Below are 17,924 nucleotides of genomic sequence, written 5' to 3'. Positions count from 1 at the left end.
AATGATGGCAACAAAACAAAAACAAATAAAACAAAAAGCTCTCCCATTATTTCTCCTTTAATAGAAAGTCAGTACCATTAAAAAAAAAAGTGTCAATTACTTGGCTAACATCAATTTAGTTTATAAAATCAGATGCAGCTGTCATTGCTTGGCAATTTAACCTCAGCTTTCCCCACGAATCAGGAGAACTCTGTACAGTTACCTTAAATTACTGAATCCTATTTACACTGAATTCTGTGATAGCTGTACAGTCCTTTTATGTGCACAACTAAAGGTTATTTGTTACTATGTAGCTCCATGCATTTCCTCTTTAAAACAACAAAGTTCTTGATACATGAAGAGTAGTTGCAAACATTCTGGTGAAACATATTAATAAGAAACTCACATTCATTTTTAGATTGGGGCCTGAAGGGAGTTGTGCTTCTGTTTAAAACCGGACGCCCCAACTTTGGACCTAATTCTGGAGTCCTGCAGTGTGCCTCTTGTCAAAGTCCTCGGCAACTTTTTCTCATTAACTCTCACATCAACCATTTCTTTAATTAGAAATACTCCACCATTAAAACAATTTATACTTACTTCCTTTCCCTGCCACCTCGAGTACAAGTATGCTAATTAAACGACAGGTATTCAAAATAAAAAACGGAAAGTAAACTTAATTTAACATAATGCTGTGAAAATTTACAACGTGGTGATAATGATGCTGGATTCAGCGTATGGATGGAGACAGAATTAGCAGCTGTAAGGTTCAGATTTCAGCACAGGCACTGTGCCTTAATTTTCTCAATGGAAAAATTAGGAAATCCGTATTTCTCACTTAGTTCTTTTGCTGGTAGATAATCACACAGCTGCACCATTCAAACACCTTTTTTTTTTCCTGTATTATTGTCCTTCTACAGTACTAACATTGTGAGAAGACGGTGATAGCTGTGAAGAACTTACCATGCCATTTGCCCTTGTAAACAGTTCCAAAAGAACCTGACCCTATTCTGGTAGAAAGCATGACTTCACTTGCTTCTATTTCCCAGTAATAACTAGAATCTCTTTGTCCACGAGGCCTCTGCAACAAAAGAAAATATTAAATACATATGGTACTTATTTTAATAACAGCATTCAGGAAAAAAAACTATTTCATTATTTCCCTAACTACTTTTTCCCCACACAAGAAAGCCAAACATTTCAGTGTAAGGCTTTAGGCGCTTATGAAGGTATCATTAATTCTGCTCTAGAGATACAAACTCTGATCTGAGATCACAAGAGGAATGAGTAATTGGGGATTCTTGAATTATTTGAAGATATCTTAAATATTTAAGAAGCTTTAAGAAGTCACAATGCTCAAATTACAGAACTCTGATATATTTGAAAACAATAAACAAATATGAGAGCAGAATTTTCAAACATCCATGTGATTTACAACTGGGAGCCCCACTGAGCAAATGTACTTTTGAAAAAGAGAATAACTTTAAAAAAAGTCCAGACACTATTCACTGTTATTTTTGTCTTTTTCTGTGTTTAAAATCAAAGCTTTGAGGAGAAGTTGCCATTTTGTTAAATTGACTTTTCCAAGACTCTTTAACCAACTTTGTTACCAACACGATGGCATATGCATTTTCTATGAAAACCATGGCAGTGCAATTCAAAAAGCAGTAAGGAGGTTAAAGATATTAAAAAGAATAAAAAGATGCAGCCCCTAAATATTTAGAAATGTAAGCCTTGAATCTATACTGAAAAATAATGTCAGAACTCTGCCTGAAATTAATTTTTAAATCCAAACACTTTTCCAGGTACTGAAATCATAAGGCAGTACTGCTGTCTTTCCCAAGTTAGATTTACATCACTGTTACATATTCAGTGCAGAGTAATCAAGGAAGATTTCCATCAGCTTTCATTGACTTTCAAGTACAGATCTTTATCCCAACACTCCATTAATTTCATCCTACTTTAACACATTGAATTTATTTACACACAGTGGTTTGAAAATACTTACAATTTTGTTTTTTTCTTGTGTATTTGTCCCAGGGGCTCTCTCTCTCTGGGCTGGGACTGGGGTTTTGGGCTGAGACCAGCCAGTCGGGCTCATATTGTTGGGACTTCCAGACAGAGCAGAGGGTGAAGCTTATATTGAAAACAGAAGAAAAAGAAGTTACAAGCCATGAAATAAACACAAAACACAATTGCAATACTTGATTTTTGGAAGCCATACCTGATTCACTGTGGTTTCGAATTGCATCCTGAAACAGAGAAAATATCAACATAGTTAATAAAGTATATGACAGTGCAAACAAACAAGCAGAAATAAATGTGTTGAAATAGTTCTCGACAGTTTAAACCAAGTGTCATACACGACTGACCAAGTCCCTTTAAAAGATGGCAGCTTGGTTACAAGAATCCTATTTGCTTTTAAAAAAAAAAACCAAAAAAACAACCAAAACAACCCATGCAGCTGGCAAATTCTTACAGCACATTAAAAATATTCACAGCATATTAAAATTACTACAAAAAAAAAAAAAAAGGGGGGGGGGGGGAAAGAAAAACATGGAACAAGAATAAACATGAATAAACATGAGAAATACTGTCTCCATTCCCACCCCTCCATTGTTGTTCATGCTTGTTTGATCTGAACATAGCTCCTGTGATGGCCCTGCATCTCCAGGGGACAATCGTTTAAAAAAAGGTTCTGGACTTTAAGTAGGAAAACTTTTAAAAGCCCCTAAAATATTCCAGGTCAATAAGCATTTAGAAATAATATGGTAGAGGTATTTCAACACATAATAGACTACATCTTGTGCTCTAACACAAAAACATTTCCATTTCAAAACAAGTGCTTTCCACAGAAGTTTGATGATGGTTGAAAAGCATGTTCTTACACAGCTCACTACTTGGGACAGTGCAACAACTCTCACCTCATGCCACAGGCACTTTACAACACAACTCTACAGCCATGCACAAGATAAACTAAGCTCTGACAAACATGACTATACAACTTTTCTCACCTGCTATGCATTATCCCAAAGTACATACAGGAAACGTAAAATATCCAGGTACTGTATAAGTACAAAGCAAGAACATGCACTACAGAAATGTTAAATACTGTAAAAGTTAATAGAAGTCAATTCAAACTTTCTAACTAATTAGTAGAATAACAAATGTAAGACTTCATAGGAGGACAGGACAGGCCTATATTCCACTGAACGGCTTTCAAATTAGCCCAGAATTTCCTTACTAATGATTCATTTATGGAATACATCATTGTTGCTAGTTAGCTGTGTTCTCCCAGGCTTGAATTCCAACTAGCATATTCTTGCAGAATTCCTCTACTCTGTGCCTGAGTGAGTTAAAATCTACATAAACTACCAGAGAACTCTTGCAAATTACTACCTTTGTCCAGTTTGAGGACTGTAAGTCTTTTTAAGAATCTGCATTAATAACAAGTGGCGTTTTTTCTACACTGGCCTGAGAATTTAACTTCTTTCAAGCAAGCTGGCAAAGAACCATTAAATAATCTTCAATTTCTCTCATATTTAATTCTTAAGGAATTGCTACCTGAGGAAAAAAAAGTATCTTCGTTGAACTTCAGTTCTGGTTTGAATAATATTTTCTTTTTTCTTATGGCTCCTATAGCAAATACACCCCAAAAAGCATTCTTCACAGTTTTTCTTGCAACACAAATGACACCACACAGCAGTGCTGCATTCTGCCACCTTTGCTCTGATGTGAAGTGCATCATATTCGTAATCCACACTTTTGCACAGTTAAATTTAACAAAATAGTTTCCAGAGGAAGACTGTCACACACAGATGAACCTGAGAATGTTTTATACCTCAAAAGCTGCGTGACCGAGCAGATCCCTAATCCAAGCCTGTTCTCATGCATAACAAATATCACAGCAGTATGGTTTCACCCAGCTTAACTGAAATTGAACTCTTATCAATTTGCCTCTTCCAAGTGTTGTCCTCGATATTTATGCACAAACATGCTATAAAGACTTTCATTAAATCAGCTCCAGATTAAACACTTCATGTGGACACTGCCATAGCTTACAAGTTACAGCAATCCTGTTAATCACAAGAAAACAAAAGGCACCAAGAAAATACCTACTCTTCCCCTCAAACAAAATCGTCTGCACCAGGAACTGGGAGAAGCATTCAGGCTGTTATTCTATGCCAACAGGGTAAGAGATAACAGAAAGAGGAAGTATAAAAAAATTAAAACTGAAATTAGGATAAATGAAAGAAAAAGTAACCAAAGTTGTTTGGCATATGATAATGCAGTGAAACTATTCCTGTTCCAGCAAAAAAAAATTACAGGAGTAATAAGGTGATTAATCAGTCTGAATAAGGTGACTTTTTCGTATCATTCCTAAAGGTGCTCACTACCTGTGTCTGGCTGTTTTTTTACAGCCTACTGAAGAAGCAGCTACTGCCTCTAAGACAGGGCAGCTATTTTTATTCGATCCGCTATGATAGGCAGAATAGAAAGCATTTCTTTCTCTACCACTAAGCATAAAGAATAAAGAAAGCAGTATCTCAAACCCTTATCACACCACTAAGCCTAATAATTCATATTCTCTTTTTGTAAGGCTTCATTTTGTTTTTGTGCCATAGAAGACAGTAGGTTCAAAGCCTCTGTGGGAGGGGGGGCGAGGAGCAGACAATCTTAGCCTGTAAGGAATGGTGCCTCTCCCCACAAAATCCAGCTTCTAACCAATGCTTCTAACCAAGAAATTGTCACTGGGTTGCAGCGTACTTCATTTCACCTCACTGAAGATGCAGAGCAGTTCTCTGGCACATTTAGGAGAGTCTTTACATTTCATAGAAGCCTACAAGCTACCAGCTGAAGCAATAAGCAAGTAAACTCAGAAGTCAAAGGATTTTGTTTGGCCAAGGACTTTTTAACTTATTTAACTTATTCCAGGAGGGGCAGAGGGGAGAACAGGGTGCTCTCTGAAGTCCTGCTGTTCATCACTTTGTTTCTGCAAGCCTTTCCTGTAAATCATTCCCTTATACAAACAAACAGGATCCTTTAGACTTCACTTCCAAAACCTCTCACTGTTTCCAGTGTAAGGATCCAAACTAAGGGGAAAAATAAATTAATAAATAATAAATAAAGGGATTACTGCAATCAAGTAACAGCAGAAGTATTTTCAGATACAGGTGGCTTTCCTAGGATCCACAGTTCTATAAGGGTGTAACACAGCTCCTGGCAGTAAGCTTTGACTTAAGCATTCAGACTCTGAGAATTGCAACCAGACTTCCACCTCTAGTCTCTTTTTAAACAACCATCGGTCCCCCTCCCCCAGTCCAGATCTTTAAGTTTCAAAGAACATTCTTAAATATCTCAAATAACACATATGTTCAGACAAGCTGAAATTGTTCCCTTTTCACATCTGCGAAACTTACTTGTTAAGCCTCCCTCACGACTTCAAAGACATTGAAATCTACCTAGAACTTAACCGAAGTTGATAAAGACTGTGAGAATGAGCTATTAACTTTCTAGGCAGATGTGCCATCTATATAGTCTTATCACAGCCTGTTAAGGAAAACAGTACATGAATTACAGAAAAAGAAAAAGCACCAACCAGGGACTATTAGATAGCCAGTCACAAATCCAGTGTAACTGAATGACAGTGCACCCCCTTCAGAATTACCTCAATTATCCGGCTGTCTACGGGCATTGTAGTGCTAACCATGTGGACATTTGGTGTGGATGTAGATCGCTGTCTTTGGGAAAGGGTGCCCTCAGAGGAAGGATTTGATGTATTGAATGTAAAGACATGAGGTGTAGAATACCTGTGCTGGGAGCTAAGAAGAAAAGAGAGAAACTTGTGGTTATTTTTTTTCCTCTCTCCCCTCTAGCAGTCAGAAAAATAGTCTTCAGTGTAGTCTACCAAAAGCAGTAATACACACAAAATTTCAAACGTGGGAAATGTTGGAATTTATATGCTAACTAAACTATTTGGTCAGCCAAACCATTTACACTTTAACTTAGGAAATAAATTTAAGAACTTGGCACACGGATCTAACATGTTTAAGTGTACTTCTGCCATTATAAAATGTGCCACAGTTCACCTCAGTCCCCATTAAATTATATTTAATATATTGATGAATTACAGGCTCTGTTGGATTAATTAATTCAAGCAGTTAAATTTAAACTCTCATTTCAAGCTTATTAAATGAATAGCCTGAAAGATACTTTTTTTATTGCTAAGCCCTGAGTTTTTGAAGTTTGCAAGACTGTTCAACTTCTCACACAGAACAGCCAGCAAGGAAGTCATGAAGCCCAACAGCAGTTAGTAGGAGGCCAACAGTAAAATCCAGTTCAGCAAAGAATTATAAATCACAGCTAACCTTAATCAAACTTCACTTATCCCAAATAACAAAAGCAGCTTAACCAAAACCAGACAGCCTTCACAAAAACAACCAGCTAACTAATCACTAAGTCATTGTGCAGCGACACTAGAAATAGAATAACTTGGCAAAGAAAATGAACGCAAGATCAATTTCTGATGTAGTTCCCAGTAAAATAAATAAATAAATAGGACCATTTGCAAGTCAGCTACGTGCTGTGTGCCTCATTCCTGAACAGGTCAACATTTTTCAAAGGGATGGAGAGAAAACAAGATGGCCTGCCCTCTCCAGCCTCTAGAATTTCAAGGAAAAGAATACAGGCACAAATTATCATCAGAAGACAGGCTGCTTTGGAAGGAAAGTGATTTATATTCTAGCATTAAAGCTACAGGAATGTTCTTAGTAATCAGGCCTCAGGACTTTCTGTAAAGTGAGCCTATTTTCTATTTCCACTGCTCTCTTTAATCTCTTACCTATAGTCACAATTCAAGATGTTATTTTAGTTTATGCATGTGACTCACGCAAAAAAAAAGCAAGCTATAAACCCTTACATGTATGCTACATGATCAGACGAAATAACACTCACACGACATCAATTCTTCTTAGGCAGGTAAACAGAGGTCTCCACAAAACTTTTAATATCCTCACTTAAAATCTTTAGACTAAAATTTAAAAACAGAAATTCCAGAATTGATGCTTTGCTTGAAGCTGTAAGAAATGACACCAGATATTTTCTATGTAGGCTGTTGCCTTCTTGCACATTTATCTCAACCTTCTATATTCTTCTACTTTCAAGGAGTTGGGAGTGTGGATTTTTTTGTTTTTAAACAAGTGTATTTCCCAAAAGAGAAATGACAGGAAATACTAGCTTACCTAACAGGTATCCGGGAGACAGACTCCCGCATCCGTCTCATTGTCAAGGGAGGTAGTGCAGGGACACCACTGTCACTGATATTTGAATTTGGGAACAATCTGAAATATCAACAAAAACAATTACAATTTCAACTGCTACACTACCTCCTGTACAATGCTCTTAAAACTGAGAATTTAAAGGACTTTTGCTCTGCACGAACACGTCCCCAGTTCCTGTATTTGCCTAACATTTGTTCTCTGTATGGTACAACTAAAAGCTACATCATCGGACTCTCACGGAGAATTTTCACGTGTTCTTAATAAAATTAAGACTTCAGATGCAAATCTGCAAGACTTCAGACTTTCTCAACAGGATATTTGAGAGTAACATTTTTTAATCTTTATTAAACTCTGGTAGCATCAAGTGACGCGATCATCCTAAATTCTGACTGCTCATCAGTATAACTGCATGTCCAAGTTCAGTTATTAAAAAAAATAACAACACAATCACTAATAAAGATACAAACACATTCATAGGTTTCAATTGTTATGCATATAAGGACTTCTAACAGCGATTTTCAACTTTTTCTAATCAATATTTTCTAAGTATTATCCTTCATCAGTTTTCTCACCATTCCATTCCTCTTTGGTGGCCTATCAAAAGCACTGACACTCCTGAAACATTCATCTTTCCAACAGGTGAAACCACCGAGTCGTGAATTTTTTTTCTTATAACTGAAGTATTATAAAAGAGGAATTAGGATGCCTTCCCACACTGAATCAGAAGGGCACTATAGCACCTGCCTGCTCATTCAATACATTCATTTGTTTGTCTGAGAATGCTGAAATTCACAGCACTAACAAAATGCATGCAATTGGCCTTCTTCTCCTGGGAACAGACAGTCATTGCTGGCTGCTTTATGAAATCAATACATGTGTTCTGTAAACTGGTGAACGTAATTACACCTCCCAAAGATCCAAATCATCTCTACGGTGAGATTTTAAAAACAAAGAACAACCACCAGAGCCCAAGAGAGCCACTACTGCTATTAGAAAGGAACAGTCCTTACAAGAGTTGCCTGATATTGCTCCAGTCGACACACATGGTTGGAACTTTAGTGCTGCAGTGCTCGTGGAATTTATAACCGCACGTCTGACACCGAAACCCATTTAGGAGGAACTTCTGGCAGATGTCACAGAAAGCAAGCTTTAGAAATGTCTTCCGAGCCTAGAAAATGCATGTAATCATCAATCCAACATTCTCTTAATTAGCTGAGATGAACATCTTTAGAGCTTGACATAAATAAAAACAATGATAAAATGTTCCCAGTGCCCCCAAGATGTTACTGAACGTAAAGTTACACAAGTTTTCTTGGGTGTATTTCTTGTTTGGCTGGAAACCTGGAAAAGCTTACAAATAATTAGGGCACTGCCTGCCAATCATTTAAAATGAAAAGAAAAAGGCACAAATCTGTTCCACCAGACTCAAAAGCAACATCTTGCACTTGGTAAGGTGACAGAGATGGGTGGGAATTGGTTTTTTTGTTTGTTTTCTGTCTAGTTGGTATCGTCAGAAGTGCAGGAGGATCAGACCGTAAGAACCATGCCTTTTTCTTTATTCATCACAGTATCTGTTGTGAGCCCATAGGTAACCAATAACCCTAACATAAGAAATCCTTTCCTTAGGATATAAAGCAGTTTAAGGAAATGCCATTTTTCAAAATGACATCCAACATTTTTAAAGCTTCTGAAATCCAAAGAAAAGACATAAAAATGAATGGATGAAAGGCTTTCTGCCTACAATGGAACTCTACCATACACAACAGCTGCAAGTCTGAATTTCCTCCGGTTCTGGAACAAAATATTAGGCTTTGTAAGAAATTGCAAACAATTTTATTTGTATTTTTCTAATACTGCTAAGTATAAGCAAAGCTATTTTCAGTTACTGCAAATCAATCCTAGGCTTTCTAACTGATAAGTGATAATCACTTTGTACAATATACTTCTGGAGCAAAACAACAGGCTACGAAGCAGAAACAGTTGATTCACATGGAAAACAAAATAACAGAAGGTGAAACTCTCTAACAGTTGGACACTATCGCTGTTTAAATTAACAAAATAACAGCCTCCATCATCTACTTATCTGTAACCTTGATTGCTTCTTCCTCTACACATGTGAAGGCCTGAAAGTTTTTATTATTAATTTATTAGCTCTATTAATTTGCTCTATTTTGAGCAAATCTTATATTTTCCCCCTCCCTAGAAGACTGTCAATTTACCAGGCAGCATCAGCTCTCAAAGCAACCTCAAAACCTCACAGAACTGACAACACCTTTACATATTCAGTACAATTGCCAACAGAACCATAAGGCTGCTGAGCTTATCCAGTGTTTTTTTTTAATTTAATCAGATAAACACTGAAAATGCAAGTTGCCTCCCAGTTCTGAACTCTAAAGACCTGATATCTTAATATAATAGTTACAGAAATATATCCTTATATAATCTCAACTAATAGAAATGTTGATCAGGGTGCTGATGGTGTAAAGGTAAGCTTCTACAGTCTCTGACATCTAGAAACTGAATATAAATAAAATTCTGACACTCCATTGTCAATTGATATTTAGCCAATTTAATTAATGGGAAGCAGTGGGGAGGAAAAAACAAATCATTACTTCTGAAATTCCAACCCCCATGTTTACAGAGCTAGAAGGCCTCTATATTCCTGTAACATCCCTTGACTGAATATGCAGTTCAACTAATAACATGTATTTCAAAATACGCAAGAGGAGAGAAGCTTACAAAATTGTGTGTAGTGAGTGGAACATGATCAAGAAAGTCCACCTGCAGTTCTTCACCAATCAAGGAGGCAGCATCGGTGTTCCAATCCAAACGCACTTTTTTACTGGAAGAAAGAAAAAGTGGGCAGGCCAGATTTACTTAGGAGGTAAGAAGTTGCATCTAATCAGTGATCTATGTTTTGTGAGCTTTTTTTTTTTTGTGAGTCAACTGAAAACAAACAAAAAAGCACAGCTAACCTCTTATAATGATCTGCAGTTCAATATCTTTACCTTAAAAATATAACTGACTTTAAGGCATAGCAATTAACTCTTTTTGTTTGTTTTAAACAAGTCATTTAAATATATGGATTATTTGAAGTAATCAACCTAGGAGCTACAAAAACAAAACAAGAAATTATGAATTATGACTTAGTGACATGATAGCTGTATTACATGCTTCAGCACTGAAGTTACTTGTGACCTCAGAATGGACTCAGTTATACAGAGCTGTGAAACCACAAATGATCGCCTTGTGACTGAGGCTTAAAGGAGCATTAAGCCCATGCCTTTTGAGGTGTGAAGTTAAACATATTAACTCCGTGAGATACCTTCACTCCCTCAGCTTGTAAAAGAATCATTTGGTATTTAATAGCAGCATCCCCGGTCCTACAAAAAATAAGGAATACCTGAAGTGAGATTTTAAGTCCAAATATTGAAAATGTGTAGAGGAATGCAGGGCCTTAAAACTGAGCACAGAGGAGATCTTCAGTCAACTTGGTTTACGAACTACAAACGCAGAATGAGAACTGCACCTCAGATATGAAGGCATATCACATCATTTCAACGAGAGTATGAGAAAAAGATGCAACAAGCACTTGGCATGTAGCCCTCATTCCTCATTTAATACTTAGAAAATGTTAAAGAAAAGAAATACCCAGGAAGCTTAAGGATTTGCGCTAGCAGAGGGTAAAGAAAGCAACACGGAAGTGTTCACAGTCTGCATTTTCAAAAGAAATTAGCAAAAAAGGGAAAGAAAGCATTACTGCCACTACTCTAGAAACAAGATTTTTAAATTCTCTGGTTGACAGTTTCATGCATAACATTATGGACTCTTACCCTTTTGGTTCAGTAACAAGACGAAAAACTGCACAGCATTCTGGCTGCAGACCTCTTACTTTAAGTGCCTTCATGAGACAATCATGTAAGGTCATCCCATTTCGCACATTTACCTGTGTCCAAAGGAAGAAGAAATGCACTGCATGATGGTACAGTTCATTTAAGCTTCTTTGGAGAAAAGGAAAGTATTATGCCTCAACCCTTTTCTGCAACGGATGACTTTTAAAATTAACAAATAAATAAACAACTGTCCAAATTATGTAACAACAAACTTCTGTGCCCTCCAATTCAAGTCACTGCACATTAAGCCAACCTGTCAGGCAGGCATGTTTTCTGCTATCGTGCACTTAGGCAAAGGAAGTTTTAAGGCCATTTTATTACTTTAATTTCTTATAGCTACTAAGTTTCTTGTAAACCAAATCTGTACAAAGCTCATATACACAGGTAGGCTACAAAAACAACAGAAATGCAGGCAAATGGATATACTAAGTTTAAAAAAAAAAAAAGAATTTAGATTCTAGAGAGCTCTGATCAAGATTTTAGTTATTACTGGTGTCTTCAACTCTGGGAAATCTCATAGAAGTGAAGCTTCTTGAGGGAACACCAATTACCACGCTTCCCTGTGGGCATACTTCAAGTGAATAAAACAGTGATAGAAATGACTGTGCTCATGCACAATGGAAAAATGCAGCAGCATGGTAGAGAAATACTAGGTCTCAAAGTACAGCCACACAGCTTACAACATGTGTCCTCAAGAATTGGAAAATTGATGACAACATATTCAAAAACACAAGTAAGGTTTCGTGAAGCTTGTCATTTCTATAGTAAAAATAAACGTCATAGCGTTAGCAATGCACCACAATGCTTCCATCAAGGTAACACAGACTTACCACTGTACGTTGCTTGTTGGGCAAGAAAACTCGAATGGTATTACTGGTTTTAGAAGTATCTGATATTTTGCCATCATCAGATGCTCGGCGCTGATAACCAAACTGCTGGACAATGGTTGGTGAAATGCAGTTTGGGCCATCAAAGACAGAATCCTTGAGTCCAAAACCATTACTGATAGTCTTCCAAGCTCCCTGAATGTGCTCCATGGATGCAGACTAAAGAAACAACAAAATTAGAGGAGTGAGGGAAAATTACAGCATCTTTCACTAAGAGCTACTGAACCTTCCTGGCACAGCAGACCTCACCATCTCTTTTCAGAGGTATCTGGGGACTGCACTGCCTCTTCCCTTGTGACAACCTACACATACACAGTACAGTTCACCCGCATCTGTGAAGTCAGCCCGAGTTTTGACAGCACTGGACTTTCTGCACAGATCTACATGTATGTATGTGCAATTGCATTCTCACTACACCTCTAGTTGTCACAGCAGCTCATTACCATCATCTTAGTTTAGACAGTCAATGCTTGAAGCTAGCTTTGATGCTAGCTGCAGGCCAAAATAGTCCTGTATGCCAGATACGGTTGCAATCATTAGCATACCTGTATTTTAAGAAAGAAAAAGTGGCCCAACAGAAATTACAACAAAAAGCAATGAAGAAACCCCATTTTTATCAGTGATGTCAAGGGACTGGCTTGGGTGTCTTTCTGTTCTGTGGTTTGGGTGTTGTTTGCTTGCTTTATTTAACTCCAAATTATTTTCCAAATCTTATTCAAAAACTAAGCAAAGTCAGAAACAAGTTTTGAAATCTGAAATGAAATCCTTGGTAAATTTCAAAGTGGCCGGATTGTCTACTAAGCTTTCAGAAAGAAAATAATAATAATAATAATAATAATAATAATAATAATAATAATAATAGAATAATGCAAATAAGCTTAGTAGTTTATTCTCCCCCGTAAGTCTGCATCTCTCTGTAAACCTCTGCAAACTCAACGCTTAGAACTGCCCAGTGCAAGTGCCAAGTTAGTAGATGAACTCCAGATTTGCTTTTAGTGACTTCTGCACACTGCCTACATTCCTGGTCATCTGTGTGAAAGGGAAAGAAAGTCATATAAAGCCTACTAAGTCAAAAAACACATTAGTCAGGAAATGCCAAAATAAAGGTCTTCCAAGCAACTGCAATTCTGTCCCCTTACGGTACAAGAAAATACTAGACTGACAGACCTACACTGTTCCCCAGATACCCAAAAAAATCAGTGCATAACACCAAAAACTCCTTTACTGAGCACCTATCAGCTTCTAATATGTCTCATTTCATTCTGTGCTTTGTCTGTTGCGAATTATTTGAACGCTCCCATCCATTTCCTCACATCCTTGCTGTTTTCTACAATTGAAGAGATAAAGCAATAGAATTCATGGAAAAACATCTCACTAGTATTAAGTGCCCATCTGGGGATGTCCAGCAGGGTAAACTTGAATTTGAAAGTGTTACTCAAAGCACAACTCCAAAAAGCCTTCGCTAGATTCATAAGCACTCAAAGCTACTGAAGATCTGAACCCAGATCTGACAAGCATTTAAAAAGGAAACATAATCAACAACCGTAAAAAAGGGTTGGCTCATGTGAGCCAACCTACCATCACACACAGACTTTGCAATAGAAGAAGAAAATAAATAATCCAGCCACTCTCTGCTACCTACCTCATTCTTTAGGCATCTTTGAGCTTATGTAATGAATCCACTGTAGGTGATACTGCTAAAAATATTAACAGGAATATCAGGTTTCTGTTTCATATTTCAGTGAAACCCTATCAGACAGAAAGGAAACGTCATAATTTTGGTGCCATTTTATGGCCTACAAGTAATTTTCCATCCCAAGAGACTGCATACAAGATTTTGTCACAATCTCTCAAAAGCGTATTTCTGTGGTGTGTTTTTAGCACCTCCATGTTTGTCACGTCCTACTGGTATTTCCTAGCAAGTTCTTCAATCCACAGCCTCAAAACACTAGCAAGCAAGATGACATCATAAGCTAGGCAACAGTCAGAGAATCATAGAATGGCCTGGGTTGAAAAGGACCATAATGATCATCTAGTTTCAAACCTCCTGCCACAGGCAGGGTCGCCAACCACCAGACCAGGCTGCCCAGAGCCTGATAGACGGGAAGTCTGAAAACGTTCCAGCAAAACCACAGTGGTAGTGACTCTATGACTGATACTGTAACAGTGGCACTACTCCTGAATTTGAAGATAACTGAATTAATCTAAGTTAGTAAGAAACCATTGCAGTGAAAAAACTGTTTTCTCCCCTGTAAGCCCCTGAAGTGGCTCACCCACAGGGTCAAGCGAGCACTTGTTGTGCCAGAAGACTGCAGGCTGAGGATGGGCAAAAGTGCAGGAGAGTGAATGACTGTCAGTCCAACCTGCTCAAGAACTGCGTAAGCACCAACTGTGAACTGGTCTTACCCCAAACCAGATGGCCCTGTCCAGTTCTGCCCTCAGACTCCTGGTACTCCAGTTCAGAAGCTCTGAGCTGCAAAAAGTCACTATAACTATACCAAGAAGGTTTTCTTTCACATCCTCACAAAGAAAAAGCCACTGTGGTGTAATTCCAGGTGGATAAATAAAAGGTCTTTTGCTCACCCCTTCACTTCTAAGGCCTCCATACATCTGCCTGTCAACTATCCCATGAAACTGACTGTAAAACCAAAACCATGTCACGTATCTCCATATGCATATTAAGAACAGCACACCTCCACCCTCCATTCCACATTCTACACTATGGCCTTTTATACCCTGTGCTACAAAGGGACCTTACGAGTTAGTTTGTGAGCATTTCTTTCACTGACAATTCATACAATGAACACAGACATCTTCTCCTTGCCAACTCGTGTCATCCCTGAGTCAGTGCTGTCAGCTGTCCAGGCCCAGTTGCACAAAGTTCTGGACGTTGTTTAAAATATCAGTAACATTTAAAATTCAGTTTCTAACCAAGTTCTAATAAGATTTAGATACTTGAAATTATTATTTTTTTTTAATCTATGGAAGGTAAATAACAACAGTTTTATACTTGATGTAAAAGGGATAAGAGAAATGGCAAAACTGAACCTCTGAAAAAAGAAGGGAGATAGAAGTGAGGAATACAATGCAATACTTCTGCATATACAACCAAGTACCAGCACAGTGGTCTAGAATTTGAATGTATTTTCCTAGATGTGAAACAGAAAGGTGAAAAAGAAGTTACGTGCAGTTGCAACAGCCACATTGTGCATATAAACAGCCCTAATAAAAAGAGTGGAGATAAATTGATAGGTAAGGGTGTCAGCATGAAAACCAGTGAAGTTTGTCTTCTATCCTCTCAACTTACCTAATACTTCTTGTCAAATGTCTAGATACTATATAAATCATATCACCAAGGGTGGAAAAGACCTCCAAGATCATCCAGTCCAACTGGACTCCTTGTTGCTTTTGCTATTATGAAAGTAGGTTGACCACAATGTAACATTACAGCCTATACATTCAATATTTTGATTTGCTGCCAACATTTCCTGAAGAATTCAGTGAAAACAGGAAATAACAAAACATTCAAACTTGAATCTTGATGAAAGCTGCATTTTGTACCATAAGAAAAGGACTTCCCTACTCTTAGCAGTGTTCTCTCATCCAAATGCGAGAGGCCTACTGCACACTTCAGAAACTGAAGGAATTGGTTTTGTAATTGCATGTACAGCAGGCTCCAGATCAGCTGCTGTCAGCCTTCCGTACAAGGCAAACATCAGCACTGTCTCTGATCACGCACTCCTAGGACCTTTATTTAAGTAACTGTTCTGCTCAAGGGAATTAAGCTTTCCAAACACTTCTCTTCAGACTGTAGCACTCTGAGCAGTTACTAACAGATACACAAGGGCTGCTCCGAAAGTAATGCCACCTATGTTATTATGTTGGCCCACGATGTCAGAGATGGATGTTGGTACGGCAGTAGAGGTGGAACTTCCCACTGGAGAGGACAGGCTTGCAGTTCTTGAAGAAAGACAGAAGTCGTGAGCCCTTGTAACTTTGTTCTTGATGTCTTATTTTTCTTGGATTGATGGAGGGTTTAGTCTAGACAAGACTTGCATTCTGATACCACATGGGCCACTCCTAGACACCTTCACTCCCCAAAGACCAGGGACAATTAAGCCATCCCTTAAGAGGTAATTTATGAATTACTTACACCTTTCCACTGCCTTCTAGGGTAAAGAAAGCCAGCGAAGAAAATTATATATTTTAAAAACAAAGATACAAAACACTGTGTATTCAAACAGCTCACTGCATGCATACCAGTAAGACACAAACACGGTAACCGTGTGACTAGCTCTGAACTGCTAACAAATACACCATCACACAAAATACGCACATGGACTCTAGTTCTTAATTGAACACGACAGCATGCACAGCAGCAGATGACAACAGACACCAGATTCACAGGACATGGTTGGGTTCCATTTCTGGTCACCTCCTTATATGAAACACATATAAGCACTGCTTACCTTCTAGTTTCCCATACCCTGTGCCCTAGCATTGGTTTATTTATTCATTTTGGATCTTCAACTGCAACCACTATCTGATGAAATACATTTCTACTGAAACTAAATTAATTTTCCTCAAACTCTCCAAGGTCCACACCAGTCCATTTCAGTGAAGAGATGTCCAATATCTTCTAAGAGAAATTTAATTTAAAATATAAGGATTTCACAACAATGCCTTCACAAATACATAATTCCAAGTTTATGTCTATCCCAGCAGAAACTAGTTTTTCTTCTTTTAAATGAATTAAAAACACGTTTCTGAGACATGATATTACCTGTTATTAAGGCTTGCACTATGTCCAATGATCCATTGCCAGCTGAATGTTAGATTTTTGTTCCAGCTACTCTTCATCAAAATTACTACAGTCTGTCTACAACTGAAGAACTCCAACAGCAGCATTCAAGTAACATTTTAAGATATTGAAGTATGAGCAAATTGATCTTCTAGGTCCACTACCACTAGAAACCGACCGTGATAAATCTCAAATTAAACACTCTAACAGAAAAAAATCTTCTATAATTCCCTTACCCCCCACAGATATATGACACACTATGATCCAGACTGCACTTTTAACCAGTACTCTTTGAAGGATGACAGCCATTTGAACACATTAAAAGCAAACACAATAAAGTGCTGTGCCATGCACGTACTGGCAGTAACAAATTCCTTAAAAATGATTGAATGAATTGTCCCTAGGCTTCATTTCTAAAACCAGATTAGGCAGAAAAATCTCACCAGTGATAAGCACTCTAAAATCTGATACACACCAGAAGCTTTTTTCCCTCATTCAAAGTGACATTACAGAGCAGTGTATCTACTTTTATCTATTAAGCTTTACCAATACTCTCCACAGACAACATCATTAGAAAAATTTAATCCCATCCTAATCACAGCCTGAACAATTTTTTTTTTTTTTCACGGTTTAATTACTGTGAAAGTCACATTTTCCTGAATCTGTTTGCCTGCTAGAATAAAAATCAGTACTAAAAATTAAGAACTATTAGAAACTGTAGACAATCTACCTGCATAGAGTAATCATGTTTGGAGAATAAAAAGAAAGATATCCTTTGATTGGGAAAGCTAGGAGAAGCAACAAAGATCAACAGTTAAATGTATTTCACCAGCATGAAGTCAAATCAGAACCCTGTCTTTTACCATCTACAGAGCGAATCCCCAAAATACTTCAAGTTACTTAAACTCTTTCCATGACCACCAGAAGTGTTTAGTCTGAACTGTCGAGAATTTGGGTCCGTCTCCCTGAGGAGTGCTGACTGCTACAAGAGAAGGCTGAAAGCTCACAGGACACAAAGCACAGCCCCCTCTGTATACTAAGTGAAGTGCCTTGCCCTTTCCTTTACTTCTGGAAGAGACTCCAAGAG

General features: G+C 37.8%; 1 protein-coding gene across 8 annotated transcripts in view; it reads right to left on the bottom strand.

Annotated features, from left to right (window-relative positions):
- RAF1 (Raf-1 proto-oncogene, serine/threonine kinase) overlaps positions 1 to 17,924 on the bottom strand; it is a 69,816-nt gene that overhangs the window by 8,850 nt on the left and 43,042 nt on the right. For 5 of the 8 annotated variants that reach the window (XM_042880215.1, XM_042880213.1, XM_042880212.1 and 2 more), the window contains 10 exons: positions 11,980 to 12,195; positions 11,090 to 11,202; positions 9,996 to 10,098; positions 8,267 to 8,424; positions 7,218 to 7,316; positions 5,645 to 5,798; positions 4,096 to 4,155; positions 2,201 to 2,228; positions 1,985 to 2,112; positions 940 to 1,057 (listed from right to left, as the gene is read on the bottom strand). In XM_042880215.1, the coding sequence (XP_042736149.1) occupies positions 940 to 1,057; positions 1,985 to 2,112; positions 2,201 to 2,228; positions 4,096 to 4,155; positions 5,645 to 5,798; positions 7,218 to 7,316; positions 8,267 to 8,424; positions 9,996 to 10,098; positions 11,090 to 11,202; positions 11,980 to 12,186 (1,168 nt within the window). In that variant the 5' untranslated portion in view covers positions 12,187 to 12,195. The remainder of the gene's footprint in view (positions 1 to 939; positions 1,058 to 1,984; positions 2,113 to 2,200; positions 2,229 to 4,095; positions 4,156 to 5,644; positions 5,799 to 7,217; positions 7,317 to 8,266; positions 8,425 to 9,995; positions 10,099 to 11,089; positions 11,203 to 11,979; positions 12,196 to 17,924) is intronic. The other 3 variants (XM_042880219.1, XM_042880218.1, XM_042880220.1) reach the window with 3 other exon arrangements.

Source organism: Lagopus leucura, unplaced genomic scaffold, assembly GCF_019238085.1.
Source record: "Lagopus leucura isolate 7727_CA_CO unplaced genomic scaffold, USGS_WTPT01 Super-Scaffold_100026, whole genome shotgun sequence".
NCBI classification, from domain to species: domain Eukaryota; kingdom Metazoa; phylum Chordata; class Aves; order Galliformes; family Phasianidae; genus Lagopus; species Lagopus leucura.
This window is presented reverse-complemented; position numbering and strand designations above follow the sequence as displayed.